The sequence below is a fragment of the Heliangelus exortis genome, chromosome 1, assembly GCF_036169615.1.
Source record: "Heliangelus exortis chromosome 1, bHelExo1.hap1, whole genome shotgun sequence".
NCBI lineage: Eukaryota > Metazoa > Chordata > Aves > Apodiformes > Trochilidae > Heliangelus > Heliangelus exortis.
In genome coordinates this window covers 173,031,915-173,047,916 of record NC_092422.1, presented here as the reverse complement: position 1 = coordinate 173,047,916, position 16,002 = coordinate 173,031,915, and the positions used below count along the sequence as shown (strand labels likewise).

Sequence of the window (16,002 nt, the reverse complement as noted above, 5' to 3'; positions counted from 1 at the left end):
TCTTTATAGTTATGAGCACATTTAATGATGATGCATGGAAAAAATATGGACACATTTATTTTTTTGGAAGCAATTAACCAGAAAAGAATCTCTTGGGAACAAACTCCAAATCTGTACAACAGGCAGAAGAGAAGCCAACCAGAATTGAGGAACATGAGAAACAGATTCTTTGGAGGTAGCATGATGGCTTTTGCCAACATCATCAACTGCAAGTGCACAGTGAGACTCCTCACCTCCTGGGTCAGTGTGACTGCAGTGGGACTTCCTAAAACTTTCTGCTGCATTTCCAAGAGGAGCAACTGTAGGAAACTAAACAGGGACAGCTCTACATCAGTACCAGTCACAGGTACTGTTCAATAGCAGGCCTGCACCCTACATGTGAATAATGCTTTTTATTGGCACCAAGATTACATTAGATTAATATTTTCCCGTTTCACTTCCTTTATCAAATATTATCAATGAGGAGACTGGGTCTTCTGTGTTGAACTATTGCACTTATCCATTATGATAGGGTAAATCCTCAGAAAGAGGTATCCCAAATGGATGAGCCAGCTATTGTTTGCCATAGAGACTACATGGAAGTTAGCCTAGAGCAGTCTGTTGGGGATACTCAGTTTGTACCCCACCAGCTGCTCCCACAGCACAGAAAGAGCACTGATATCCATGTTAATGGGCCTGTGACAGGCACTAGGTACGCTGATTTTCTCATTCTTCCCCAAGCCCTGTTTTGTCAAACAACCAACTTGTTCTTCCCAAGAATTCCATGTTTGGGAAGTGGAATGGTTCACATCACAAGAGAAAAGTATTTGAAAACACCATAATCAAAATGCTATCTGCTTTGTAAAACAGAATTCTGCACAGTAGCAACAGACACCTTTACCAAACAGCCCTTGTAATATTAAGAAAAGGAAAAACAGAATGATAAACAGAACAGCTGAATTTTGCTAATGGACCCAAATTTACATGCTAAACATTTTCCATAGCAGCAGAAATAATGCTGGTTTCTTCTGGACCAGCGAAGGACACCTCAAAGGGTCTAGGTACTGTGAACTCACTTCAGCATTTATGGAGAACTGAACACACCTGGGGTAGGGGAACAAGTTCTCCTGTTTCTAACAACTTCTGCTGAGGCACTGAAGCTTTACTCTAAAAAGGTAAAAGAATTTTTTTTAAACAAAGAATCGTTTCTCCTGTATATCTTCCTCCTCTTCCTAATAATTCTCATGTATTTGGAAAAAAATTTGAAGCATTTTTAAATAAAATACCAAAGTTTCCTTTCTGACAATAAATCTTAAAATCTCAATCTCAGCTTCTCCGCTACAAAGTAGCATACTTGAAAAAGCAAGCTACTGGAAACAGTCCTTTAAGATGGAAACAATGAGCCCTGGCCAAGCAGTGGCCACTACTTTGTGTTAAACTCTCTGGAGATGGTCTGACTTACATAGGAAACCAACCCTTCAAACACTTTCCTACTTGTTGCAAAATAAGGAACAATTTAGAGGGAATTACTGAAGGAACAATTACCTTTAAGCTACACTTATGACTTCAAGTAATTGATCTAGAACCCACTCAAGCCAATGGAAATATTAAACAAATTTTTATGACTCTTATAGAGAAATTTTTGAAAGTACTCAATTGATGTAAAATTTTACACAGCATCAGCCCCCTATTTATACTTGTTGCTTTGATCTGCTTCACTGCTAAAATGAGAAAGTGGTAGTTAGTTTGATGATGCTCCACTTAAAGTATTAGGTAGAAAGACATCCATGTTGAATGTAATTAGTTAATATAAATTAAGATGATTACTTGTTCTATTGTCAAGATCATCCTAAGAGTTATTTGCTTTTGTCATTGAACAGGGCTGCATTAGTTCTCATAATCTGGTTAGTGCATTAGCACTAAGTAAATCCTATTGATTCAGCAGATAAAATGGACCTAAGTAATCTCTGCATTTTGCTGATTTCCCTTATATTAATTTAACATTTAACTCAGCATACAGATTATCAAGGAAGAGGTGTTGACTAATTACACATTTTGAAGAAATAAAACAATGCATCAGAGATGTTGTGCTGATAAAAGAGATGCCTTAGTGTGTATTTGTAGTGTACATCAGGTACATTTTTCATATAAGTCTTCATTAACATGGAAGCTATGATAAAATAGAGAAGCTGTGAATTCCAAAAGACAGTTTTCCTAAGATAATTCTGAGTGTGGAGACTTTTATTCCAAGATACCATTGCCCAATAAGTGCATGGCTAGCCAAAACAGTGGTGCAAGACATGTGTGGGATAGAAAGGAGTCCAGAAAGTAGGAGGAAATAATACAATTTGCCCTAATTCCCCCAGGCTGTGTAAAAAGCAGAATTACATCTGCCTTAAGAAAGTGAAGCTCTCATGATCACTTTCCCAACATCATTGAAGGAAGCCCACAAGGAAGCTGGGGTAGGGCTTTTTACACAGATGTGTAGTGAGAGGACAAGGAGAAGGGGTTTAAAACTTGAAGAGGGGGGGTTTAGGTTAGACATTGGGAAGAAATTCTTCCCTGCAAGGGTGCTGAGACACTGGAACGAGGTGCCCCCTCCCTGGAAGTGTTCAAGGCTTGGATGGGGCCTTGAGCAACCTGGTCTAGTGGGAGGTGTCCCAGCCCATGCAGGGGGGTTGGAACTAGAGGATCTTTAAGGTCCCTTCCAACCCAAACCATTCTCTGATTCTATGACTATGATTCCTCCTCTAACATTTCACTGTTTTCATCTACTCCATAGACAGTACTAGAATTATTTGTTTGTGGCCTTTACTTGCTTTCTCAACCATCTATGCCATGGAACTTCTCCCTTAGCAATACTTTTTTTTTTCTTTTTTTTTTTTAACAGTGGTTTTACTTGAATGTTTTGAAATGAGGAGTAATCCTGTTCTGATGCAAAAGCTGCATGAGATCAGAAACCCACATGCCACTTAGAAAGTTTGAGTAACACAACACTCTCCTGGACAATAATTACCTGTTACTTTAGTGAGCAATAATGACAGCAATATGTGGTCCTGAGTCAGATCAAGTAGAGTAAATAGAGAAACTGCTGAGGTAAGGCTGGTGCTGAGAGAGCTGAAAGGCAGATGTCTGCTTTGTCAGGATTTATGTATCTCTCCACTGTCTGGCAGCAGAACTTGAGGAAAATTCATTGCTTACTTAAAAGTCTCAACTACCTAGCAAAGCCAGGTGGGATGAATCCAGGACTCAGATCTGCATGCAGTGCACTGCAGAATCAGCTTCTCTTTCTTTGGAACATGAAAATGTTTAGAAAGAAATCCAAGCAGATCTTTCAGGAGGGGCTGACAAAGTCTCATTGCAGAACATCCATAAGAAGACTGGATAGGTACTTAATCTGGGGCAAAGGAATAGAGTTTGGCCTGAACCCACTAAAGTAGGCTTAGATCTGAGTATCACACATCTCTACTGAGTATCCTTAATGATGCATACCTGGCTAGTCTACATTTTAGAAATCTCTTTTTGTGGGACTGTAAAGGTTTTCAAATTTGCCAAGTTACATAGGATAAGAAAATTATTCTTTGTCCAGATCTAGTCTTTGGTATTCTAATCTTTAGTCTTAATGTTTAGCTTTCTGAAACTCTAAGATGTAAAAAAAAACACAAGACCAGAGAATATAGATAACCATGTCAATAAATAAATAAATTTACTTTCTGCCTGAAATTATTCCTGTGCAATTCTTTGGAAAAGCAGCAGTCATTCTTGCACACTAATAACCAATAGGGAACCCTGCCTTCAGTGGAAGAATTTGATTTAAAAGTCTGGAAATGGAACATTATTAGTAAGTCTGGCTGGTAAAGCATTGCCCTTTGCAGAAATGGTAGTTTAATGGATACCACTTTTTCACAGAGAAATCCAGCTTTCATCAAGAAGATGATAAAACTCCAAGCAGCAACACTTGGAGGAAACAGGGACAGGCCTCTAACAGGAGATCAGGAAAAGAAAACTAGTTTTTGGAACACCTGGGGCCTAACAGGTCAGTCCCCAGACTTTATAGCTTTATGGGCTTGGAAGATGCTGAAAAAATACCCACTACTCAGGGTGGTGTGGTACTTTCCAAAAGCCTTCCTGACCTGCTGTTCTCCTTGCTCTGCTTCTTTCTTGAGACCTCTGTTGTGACACCATCCACGTGGCCAGTCCAAGGGACAGAAAGATGCTTACCTCTATAGTTACACCTCTGCAGAGTCTGACATGGCAGATAACCATCCCTATGCTGATGCCATATCCTCCACATACTCACACCAGTTCTATACCTGTACCTATACCCATGCCTCCCTCATATGCAGTGTAAGTGCAGTTCCTTAGGCCATGCTATTTGCCTCAGTCAAGTCTTGTATGGCCAAGTGGGTAGGTGGCCATGTGAGGCCAATGGTGAGGCCTCACCAATGGTGAGGAAGAGCTGGGTGGTGAGCAACCCGTGCCTTGCACTGTAACATAAAAGGCACAGTGGGGACCCTCAAGTCCCAGCCAAGCTTTTCGCAGACTGGCAGTGAGAGCAGACCAGGAATGTGGATGCAGCCTGTCACCTTACTATTATGGGTGAAGCCTGGTTTAAAGGGTGTCAGTGCTCATTGCCAATGACCCAGTTCCTCTCTGTTTATTCTTCTGAGACAACAGAACCCATAGAGAAGCTTGCACAAGATCTGTACGGATGGAAGCAGGCATTGTGCCAGGCAGAGAGCTGTCTGCCATTTGATACCAGAGGAATAAATGACTGAACCAATCTGATAGATTCTGGACCCTGACTTTCAGGGAGAATATTCAGGCACATTCTATTTGCAATACAAAAAAAAAAGATCTCCTCCATGTTGCGAGATTATCAAAATAAGCCACATCAACCCTTCTTAATCAGAGAGATAAGGTGTTATTTTTAAACCTGCCAAATATTTTTAAGTCAAATGATGTGGGATATTACAGTTACAGGGCCTCAAAAGAGTTATTTGTCTCTGTTTATTTTATTAAATATTCCTAGACATACCCTTAGGATGACAGATCAATAAGTGCCTTTGCGGTTTCCTGATAGAAGGCAGCAATTATTTTCTTCCATTACTATATAAGCATAATCCAATTTTGCTCATCTATCATGTGTGTAATGGTAATAAAGAAGCATCACCATGTGTTTATTTTACTGTCACTTTATCTTTTATTTTGGTGATCTTCTGTCTTCATTTCACATTCTTCCAACTGTTTGTGCCTTTCTTTTGACAGGAGTCGTGACCAGTTTGTTTTGCTTTAGGACACTTGTTGGGAACACAGCTGCAAAAGCCTGGCTGGTTTCTCTTTCCCTGTAAGGTGAATGAAGTACTTTGGGTTTTCACCTGAACTTACCTGTAGAAGAAACAAAATCACAAGAACTTTACAGAGTTAAATTTGGATTTCATTTTAGAGGTGTTTTTCCATGGAAGTCAACAGTAATTCAAGTTGTGTACCGGAGGAAAATAGAGCTCACAATGTCTACCATGTAACAGAACAGAAAGGCTAAACAAAGCCCAAAAGATCATGATCTAACTAAGGACAATTGAAAAGTATAGTTGAGATTGTCAAGGAGACAATCCTCACCTGGAGAATCATATGATTCCATATTTACCATGCACCCATGGTAAGAAGGGTACACTACTAGACTATGCCTGCAAATCAAGTAAGCAGCAGTTGTCTCTTCATCTAAATACTCCTCTGCTTTGAGGAATATCACACCAGGGCTGATAGTGACTAACTGTGATCAAATAAACTCCTAAAAGCCAACATTCAGTTTTCTTTTCATTGTGGGTGAGGAGATTCCTGAGCAGTGATTCAAAATTCTCCGCAGCAGCTACCACTCAGTAGCTGCCCAAGTCCCGACTTGGGCAATAAAACTGCTTTACTATGAATCCAAATTTTTCTTTTAATTCAAAGCTATTTCTGTTTCCTCCTTGCTGTCATTGAAGTGATAGCCAGCTCTTCACTGAAGGAAATTATTAGGAAGTACTAACTGGTCACAGCTCTGCTGAGGCACATCTGATATCAATCAGATGAACCATCGGATTCTTAACCCTGACTTCAGTGAGCCCAAGCTTTGACTTACTCTATATTTCACTTGAAAACAACTGGAAATGTTTTATTTTTATTTTATGAAGTTTTCCATGAGCACTGGAATAAGTGAGGCACAGCTGTGTCTGGATTTATATCTTGTGGTCAGTTGACTTTGCTGTCTGACAGAGACTTTTCCCATGGGTGAGCAATACCTGCTTTGCTCCCTGTGAATCCTTCTGATGTTTATAAAGGGGCTCCTTACACTTCTTCAGTTTCCACAGCCTGAGCATATATTGGATCTGTTTCTGGGTTCACATCTTTAAGATTTCTTATTGTTGAGGTTGTCAGGACAACTAACAGAAAGACAGGTATACAACAGCATGACCACATAAAATTCATTCCTTTAGGAAACAAGGCTGAAAACGACAATTTTTTTTTTCAACTACATAAAGATGAAGTGAAGTATTTTTTTAAAGTGCTTAAAATCTGAGAAGAAAGAGTTGAGGAAGTGTTTTGGGTGTTTTATTCTGGTTTTGTTTGGGTCTAATCCTACCTTTAGCAGCCTCAGACTAAACAGTCCCGAGAGACAGCCACTTAGAAAGATGGACTACCGAAAATCCAACAAAATGATGTACAATTGTCTTGTGGGACTTTTTTTGATAACATAAAATGGCCCTCATCCATCAGACTCTAACTGTAAATTATTAGATAGCACTCCCTTGCAAACATTGCTAAAGGCTCATTTTTCTTTTTAATGTTGAAGTTAGTGGTATTCCATATTCACTACTGTACCGTTTTCAGTGTCCTATGACTTAATCTCAGTGGTCAGTGCCTTTCACTTGCATCAGTAGTCTGTGGTTTCATTCTTTCAACATCAAAGAAAAAGATCATCTTGGCTACATTACAAAGAGCAAGTTTTGAATTTTGCCAAAATAAACTGTGACAAACTGTTACAGTTTATAAAGGCTTTCCTTTAAATTGAAGGTGATTTACAAAGAGAAAAACATTGGTTATGCACTCATGTACAATGTACAAAAAAGGGCCTAAAAAGCATTAAAGGGATTTTTAAAATTTTTTAATTCTTTTATCTCCAGCTAAATCATGGAAGACCAGAACTGACATTCCTGACACAAGCATAAAATATAACAGGCTTTCCTTCTTCTGCCTTCACCTTCCCCTCCTTCACCTTCCAACTTTGCAGGTCAATTTTACACACCTGAGAAAAACAAGTGTATAAAGGATGCCTGGCAAATTCTTGACCATCTTGGTCACCAACTGAAACCTGAAAAAACTTATGGGACACTTTTCACTGGAACATAAATGAGTAATCTGGAATAAAGCAAAGGAAATGGAATGGCAAAGCTTGACAGTCCTAATATTTCAGTGTTAAGCAAACAATAAGGACAGAAAGTTCCAACCGCCTTTATGCCATTTAAAGGAACCACAAGAAACCACAGAAACATTTTGCCTTTATCAATTTAATGTAGCAGAAATCAGAGTTCTGATGACATTTCTTGAAAATGGGCAACTATAATAAACCGTATGCAGTATAAGACATTCAGTTCTGATATGTAAAGCAGCAGCAGACCCTGGAAAAGCTTTTGAAACAGGAAAGTACTTCCCAGCATGTGAAAAGTGGCAAATTATTCTGTCAATATTTTAATGGTATACTTTGTTATGAAAAGATAACCTTACGAAACAGGTGTAAAGGCAGGAACAAAATGAGATAAGTTAAAGGCTATGAGTTTTAAAGACAGTAACAAATAAAATGCCCCAGGAATAATGAAAAAAGTACTTTCAGAGAAGAACAATGTTCACTCTTAAAATGAACTGAAAAAAAAAAAAGAGGATATTAAGACCTGAAATGAAAAATTAGGACAGCAATAACACAGTGAAGAAAGATAAGTTACTGTGATGAATGTTTGCTAACTTCCTTTTAGTTACTGAAAATTGCCTTCCTCCCTGAAAAAAAGGAATAAAATGCTACATCTGTTGCAATTGTGTCAGCATCTGCTGGCAGTGCCTACATCTGGGCTGAACACCTGGAGCCTGTGATTAGGATCTGTCCCCTGGACACCAAGACTGTTGTGGTGACATTCAGACTGGGTCAGATTCCTCTCTGAGCACATTCCCACTGCTGGGGATAGCCAGTGCTAGGTTCATGGTTTGACTTGATGATCTTAAAGGTCTTTTCCAACCAAAACAATCAATTCACTGACGCTATCATTCTAAGCCATAGCAGCTCTGTAATGGGTGCTGCTTCCCAGACCCTCCCATCTCACCCCAGACAGTGAAAAGCATATCTTCTCATTCATGCAAGAGGCTCCCACCTCCAGCTGGGGATGTGCCACCACCCCATCCTGATGCCCTGTGCTGGGCAGCTGGGCTGAGGAGGACTCTGGTGGTACAAGGGTGGTGAAGGCCTGTGATTCCCATTCTCATCAGGAGCCATCCCACTAACAGGGCATGGATAGATCCCATCCAGCCCCAAATGCGGGTTCAGCTGTTGCTCTGTCATGACACAGGTCTCATCCTGGCTCATGAGGCTGAGCAGAGCCTCATCATGACATCTCTGGCCATGCCTGCTGGTAGAGGAGAGTGTGCCGGTTCTGAATCACAGAATCATAGAATGATTTGGGTTGGAAGGAACCTTAAAGATCAGCTAGTTCCAATCCCCTGCATGGGCAGAGACACCTCCCACTAGACCAGGTTGCTCAAAGCTCCATCCAGCCTGGTCTTGAACACTTGCAGGGAGAGGGCATCCACAACCTCCTGGGCAACCTGTTCTAGTGTCTCACCACCCTCACAGTAAAGAATTGCTTCCTAATATGTAACCTGAATCTCCCCTTTTCTAATTAAAAGCCATTACCCTGTGTTCTGTCACTCCATACCTGTGTAAAAAGTTCCTTTCCAGCTTTCCTGTAGGTCCCTTCAGATAATGGAAGGCTGCGATAAGGTCTCCCAGGAGCCTCCTCTTTTCTAAGCTGAACAACCCCAACCACCTCAGCCTGAGCTCCACCCTTCCTGTATTTGAGAAAAAGAAAACTCCCCAGATATTTAAGGCCCTGCTGCATAAGCAGGTACAATTCAAACCTCTAATGTTTTATGTTCCAAAATAAATGTTAAAAGTACCTGTGAATCGGCTACTGATTCTGTATTTCCTGTACAAGAACTGACACCAGCACAGACACTGGCCAGAAGGGAAAAAAATAACTTCTGTGCTTTCTTTACTCACAGAGTTTCAGATGGCTGAAGAGCAGCAAACATCTGAACACACGGGGTGAGGAGAAGCAACTCTTCCAACCGAGACTACCAGCATCCTCATTCAGATGCACCTTTCATAGACACTTCTTTCATTAAGAAAACTGATTTAAATGGGACCGTTTATGTATCGAGCATGAGTAAGTGTATTACTATCTGGCTCATCATAGCATGTTCCAAAACAGCTCTTTCATTTTTTTTTCCCTAAAGAGGGCAGTGACTCAGCATTAACACAATTTAAAATATCAGTGATATTTTCAGGGACTCCTCAGTGCCCATGGATATGAATGCTAATGAATACTTTTTTTGAGATATTGAAAGAAGTAATTGCCTAAATGTTCCAATTATCTGCATCACAGTCTCTCAAGAACACAGAAAATACTGATGAATAAATAAATAAAAATACTTTCTTAGCACCATAAGGACCTCAGTGATTTTCAGTGTCAATTTACAGGAACTAATTCTTACAGAGATTAATCATCAGCAATGCTAAACAATCTGAAATGCCCAGGGACTTATATTTTGTGACTAAAACTGAGGGGCTGACTACCTGGCAATGGAGTAGGCAAAAAAAGAACTAGAGTCTCAAAATGTAACAAATTAATTGCCACTTACCCTGTTCAAGCAGTATTTACTCTCTTTCCCATAAAAGTGCTGGAGACATTTCATGTTCTGCTTGTCGACAATCTTGTTGAAGAACTCATTGATGGTTCGCACAGAGACGGCACAGACAGCAGATCTGTTGGTTGGTTCCAAAGAGTCTGGTTTGCTTTGTGCAAAAACACCGTAGAGAATATCATCATTCAACCCAAGGCCCATTTCATGGGCTAGAGCTGCACCTGGCTTGCTGACATAGGCAGCTTGCAAAATGTTGAATACCTCCTTTCGGATGGACCTCTTCCTCCGCTTTTCAGTAAAAATACACTCAAGAGGCATTTCCATGTAAGAACGCATCTCTGAGTCTAAAGTGCAGAAGCGGATAATTCTAGTGTGAAAAGCCTGGGAGTCAAGAGATTCTCTCTGGACAGTCAGAAAATAGACAAAGTGATCATTTTCAAAGGCATGGACATACCGAATGGGGTATGAGTCGCGGAACTGAGGGAGGATATCTATGTAAGACTGATCAGTGAGAAATTCAAAACCATCTTGTGTTTCTTTTAATCTTCTAACAGATATTGAATGCAGCACGTGAGGAGGCTGAAATGTAGATGTCACAGTATTTCCCACAAAGAAATTGACAAACCTGTCCTTTTCAGTCACCAAAACTTTGGTCCCTAAAGTGCTTACAACACAGTCAGGACAATTATCTGCTTCTCCATCCACCCGGGGTGAATACATGCAGTGCACCTCACTTTCAATGTCAGCAGGGTTGTCAGGGTGAATGATGTGACGGTGGCAGATGCCTCCGGACACGCTACCACAGCTGATAAGCTGATCATCATAATAAGTTTCTAAGAGCAGTGCCATGTTGACATTATCCTTCCATATGCTGTTAGATAAATTGGCTTTATCTTTGCAGTCTTCACATGGTGCGCAGTCAGGGTTCTCCAGAACAGGCCCAGTTTTGTACACAGAATTGTTGTGGAGAGTTTCATTTAGTACATAAATCTTGTTGACTGCTCCAATATAAATATGATGGTTGTATAAAACTACATTCTGAATCGGTGTTTCTGCAACAAAGTTAGGAAGATCATATTTTACACTCAAATCCATCTCTGATTTCTTAGCTGCTTCTTTGCATTGTCCGTGGCTCCTCTGCAGCAATGTAAACAGGAGTACAATAAACCCAGAAGGATGTGCAGTTAAAGGCTTCATTGTCAGAGAGTTAATCTGTCAAAACATATTTAAAGAAAGAGTGATTATATTTCAAACAGTAAACCATCAATTTATCGGCCAACAGAAAACTGTAATTAGGCTGCATGTGTTAGCTGAACTGTTTCAATTTAAAAATTGCCCTCATCTCGATTCATATCATTAATAATCTTGTGCTAGAAACTGCTACAGTTAATGTTTTTCATGGGTACCCATTTCACTGCTTTCAGAACAATTCACAGAGGATTTTCTCATGATGAATTTTGCAAGACCTCTCCGTGTGTTGTACAGCAGCAGCAGAGAGATGACTATTTCCACACTGGCATTAAACCAGCTGACTGATACGATTTAAAACAAGATGGTGTGCAGGTAGCTGAAAACAGATCTACTCAGGACACTCGGGACACAGCTGCACACAAAACAGTTGTAGCACTTCATAGTGTGGACGTAAGATATTTGGCAAGTTCCTCAAGGGGCTGAGCTGCTTCTTAGCACAGCTGCTAAAAAATGAGAAATAGGAAAGAAATGAAATAAAATGAAGAGTTGAGCTGAAATGGGCTTCTCTTACATTCTGCTGACATTTTTCATTGACCAAGGAAGCGACTTTTCTCCGCCAGACCAAAGGAAGAAACCCCTCTTCTCTCTCCCTCCAGCTCCCCAGATTACTGTCTTTCATAAGGGCCGTGGTTTGGAAAAAAAAGAATGTTTTTTTCAGCCAGCTCCTCTTCTTGGAATAGTCATTTTCCCTAGTGTTGACAAGGTTTTGTAATATATTGTTAGAATATTTCATGCATCATGTGGTGCTTGGCATGTGCAAGTTTTATTTTAGGCCCTGTACCACAGCAGTAAGTCACTCTGGTGAACCTTTACAAGATACAGGCGTAACACTGTGCTGTAAACAAAGGGATATCAAGTGGCCTACAGCCATTAATTGATGAAATCAAAAAACCTAGCACTTTTTTTTATTTCACTTCTCCATGCAATTGTTTGATGTGGCTTGAAAAACCAAAGGCAGATGACTAGTGTGATATTTCACCCCCTCAGAAGATCAATTAAATGAACTGTGGTTATGAGCGTTGCAGTGCAGTGTCCACGCTATGCCCTGTCACACCAGACATTTTCTGTTAATGTCATGACACAGCTGTTAAGCCAAATTTAGCTTCTTTATGGAGAAAACAATTATGCATTCTAACAGCAATATGCTAACATACTTGGAGAATATACTTACACTTTGATTATAGTTAAGAAATAAAAGAGAAATGCATAGGATCATTGAAAGGATTTAAAATAGACAACTTTGAAACCTCCAAACTAATATTAGGAATCTGTTCTTGCTTTTCATTCCACTAAGACTTTAAGCAAAATTAATGACTGTTATAGACTGGGGCTGTTTCAGCTGCATATAAATTCAGTGTTTTCACTAGGTGGGTTAAAACTATGCATCAATAATCTCCTGCTTGCCTTGTGATACTTTACTTCAGCATTCCCTGAACTTGTTTCTGTGGCTTACCTCTTTAATTACACAAAATAATAGGTTTGGGAAACAATGAATTGTTCTTCCTCCCTGGTGTCTGATAAGAATCATGATCAAGAGTTGGAGATAAAAGTCAGAAACACAGCCTATTTGCAAGAATTAGCTGGTAAGAACAAGACACACTTCTGGTACTGAGAAATTAAGATCTTCCTTCAAATCAACATTTTCTGGTATTAATTAGTAACAACAGAATCCTGGAAACAAACCAAACACACATTTAAGAAAATGAAAATTAAAAAAAAAAATTAAAAATGCAGGCATATTGCTATCATTAGTATACAGTGCTGACTTCTATACTGTTTAGGACAGGACACAGTCTTCTCATCCTCTGAAAATTCTTGCTATTACAGAATTTTTCCTGCTCTGTACTGGGATGAAACCAAGAGTTTTCAAAGTTTGTGTGAAACACACAGAAGTCACACCCCAGCCAAGAACAAGCGTTTCCACGTTCCCACCTGACAAAGGTCTGGGCAATGGGAGGAGTGAGAGCCTGCTCTGACCATCTGCCTCCATTCTGCAGAGCTTCCAACCAAGAAAGTGCTACACCTGATACATTCCTGCAGATTCACTTCTGATGAGTCAACGTGTTCTGACAAATACTGGATTAAGCAGAAAATTCCAAAAGTGCTCTATTTCTGACACGATAGGGAGGCAGGCATATTGCTTACTGCAACAAGTCTAAACCCACGTATCAGAGGTGGCACTGCAGTGGACAGAGAAAGCACTGGAGAAAGTAGTTAAATGAGGAGGATCAACAATACAAGAAAAAAGATGCAAAGTCACTTGACAGGCACTTTCTTGTTTTGATATGTTCCCAAATAGATTGTCTTCCCAGTATGCTCTTCAGTTTACAATCCTCCCTGTTCTTCCAGTGTCTGAAAAAGAGGATCCCTAGCTATCCAACAGTAAATACTGGTGGGCACTGCAGAGGGATTTAGAGCCATAAATACTGCCTGACTTACTCTTTCCCTCAAACCACAGCTTGGGATGTGAGGCCAGTATCCTCAGATAGATAGGCTACTCTCTGCCTACATGCAGTTGGTGAAACAAGGCTGATCTGTATCTGTGCTCTGGAGACAGAAAATTCCTCCTTACACTCATTTACCAAATGAGATCTGAAGCAAAGAGCTTAAAAGCAAGAGCAAGGATGGGATTCAGTGTAATGCAAAGGATGCCAAAAATAATAGGTACCATATTTCACCACTACAGGAAGGAAAATATGAGCAAGACATGAAAACCAAGTAATCTTTGCTCTCATATCTTAGTTCCACCATTATGTCTTTCTTTGTATGCTTTCTGAGGTGTTTCAAGCACCCTGCTAGACAGAAATCTGCTGATGCCTACTTGTGGGAAGATGGTTCCCCACAATACGTCTCTAGCACACTGTCTCTTTCCTCAAGGCACCTGAAATCAGAAGACATGCTCTACTACGAGACATTTATAGTTCAGAGAGGATACAGAAGTTATGTGAAGAATAGAGTGTGCAACTCCTTTTTTTAGGCATTTGTTTTTAAAAAGTCATCATCATATATACTCCACTGCTAGTCAGTGAGACTCCCATGACGTTTGGTGCCTCTTTAAATCTGCATTTGACCCACAGTCAAATTTTTATCTGTATTTGACCTGGCAGCCTGTAGCACTGAGTTGCTTTTTTTGTAACCTCCAGACCAGGTCACTGCAAACACACTTAACTTAAAGGAACAAAACTCTGGAGAATTAAAATTTCATCCCCACCTCCTTTCAATGTTCCAATAGTTCCAGTTCTCCATAGCACATACTCATATGTAATTTCAGTTGGACTTAAGCACTGAAAGAATTTTGCTGAATTAGAACCAAAAGACTTTAGTTATAGATAGAGTTTTTGAATTCAGGTCAAAGAACTGCTGCCTATCAGCTGCAAGAGGAAAACAAGTAATCCCTTTGTTTCTGTTCTTGGTTTGAATGATGGATGCTGTTCATTCTTTTGTGACCTTCCTGTGACTTGTATGTCAGTGTGTCTTTCATGTGTCTACAGAAGGCTTGTAAGCTTTGACCTGTGATAACTATCAGCAAGCAAAAGCTGTGGATGGATTATTTCTTTTGTAAGAAATATTTTCAAAGCCTGTGTCGTGATGTGTTCATTTTTCCATCTCTCAGCAGACACTAGGTTGTATAACTGATGAGAAAATAGATTTTGATCAACCACTGCAAGTGGCTAGTAATGATATGTCATACTAGTGTGCCCAGCAACCTCAAGTGCTATGGCTGATGCTTCTCACCAGGCTTGGTTTCAAGTGTTTGTGCAGCATTAACAGCTTCCCAACGGCAATCTTTTCCCTACAAGCTCCATTCTCCCTAATTATGGCCTGGCTGACAATTTGTAAACATTGAATTTCATGTCTCTTCTTCACACCGTTTACCACCATACTGACGAGTCAGGCCCGGCCTTACTGTGGAATAACATTCAAGCTGTTGTATGCATGGAAGCCAGAAAGCACAGCCATGCTTGTTTTCCTAGCCCTCATTTCAACAACTTGGGCCTCTTTTACCCCTGATTCCAAAGCACTCCCTGGATCTGCACAAGCCAAGACAACACACTGACACAAAAGTCATTTGTAGGTTGGTTAGTGCATCCCATTTTGCCTTGCTCTATAACAGAAAAGGAAACAGCAGGTCCTGTGTATCCACACGTAAAACAGACGCATGCAGTATCAAACTTAGCACTCAAATGGGTCATTTTAGGTTAGTAACAGCAGAGCTATGTTAATTCACATTTCACAAACTGTTGTCAGCAAGTGGTAGGTAGCCTTTTCCTTTCTTTAAGAAAATGTTTGATAGCATAGTTCATTTTTTTCCAGCAAGATAGTACCTCTTGTTACTATGGGCTCTCCTAGACCTGTGGTGACAAATTTAGAGAGGATGCTACTGATTACTGTTCCTAAGGGTTCAGTTTTCTTGACTGTACTGGACCAAAATTCATGCCAGTTTACAACCTGATTCCCTGGGGATCAGATGCTCTGCCATGGAGACAGCAGCATCATTTAACAGGACAGGGCAACAGAGAGGGGGAGATGATAACAGCTCCATCCATCCAACTTTAATCTGTTGTTGCAAATCTGTCACAGCACTGGCATCAGCTACAGCAGACTAAGTTCACAGTGAATGTGTCTTCATCAGACTTTTCAATTAGCTGATTGCATCTGTAGACAGGATTGGTTATAAGTAAAACACATTGAGGTTAACCTGTGTCCACAGATTAAAATGTTCTGAAGTCAGAATTGCTAACCTGAATCAGCTACCTTGAGTTAAAATAACAGAGAGAACAAGAAAATGTGAGAGTAAGTCAGCAACAAACGCAAAAATGATCC

At 40.1% G+C, this 16,002-nt stretch overlaps 1 protein-coding gene across 5 annotated transcripts in view; it reads right to left on the bottom strand.

Moving 5' to 3' along the window:
- MET (MET proto-oncogene, receptor tyrosine kinase) overlaps nucleotides 1-16,002 on the bottom strand; it is a 97,079-nt gene that overhangs the window by 60,834 nt on the left and 20,243 nt on the right. For all 5 annotated transcript variants that reach the window (XM_071733695.1, XM_071733697.1, XM_071733694.1 and 2 more), the window contains exon 2: nucleotides 9,925-11,139. In XM_071733695.1, coding sequence (XP_071589796.1) covers nucleotides 9,925-11,124 — 1,200 coding nt within the window. In that variant the 5' untranslated portion in view covers nucleotides 11,125-11,139. The remainder of the gene's footprint in view (nucleotides 1-9,924; nucleotides 11,140-16,002) is intronic.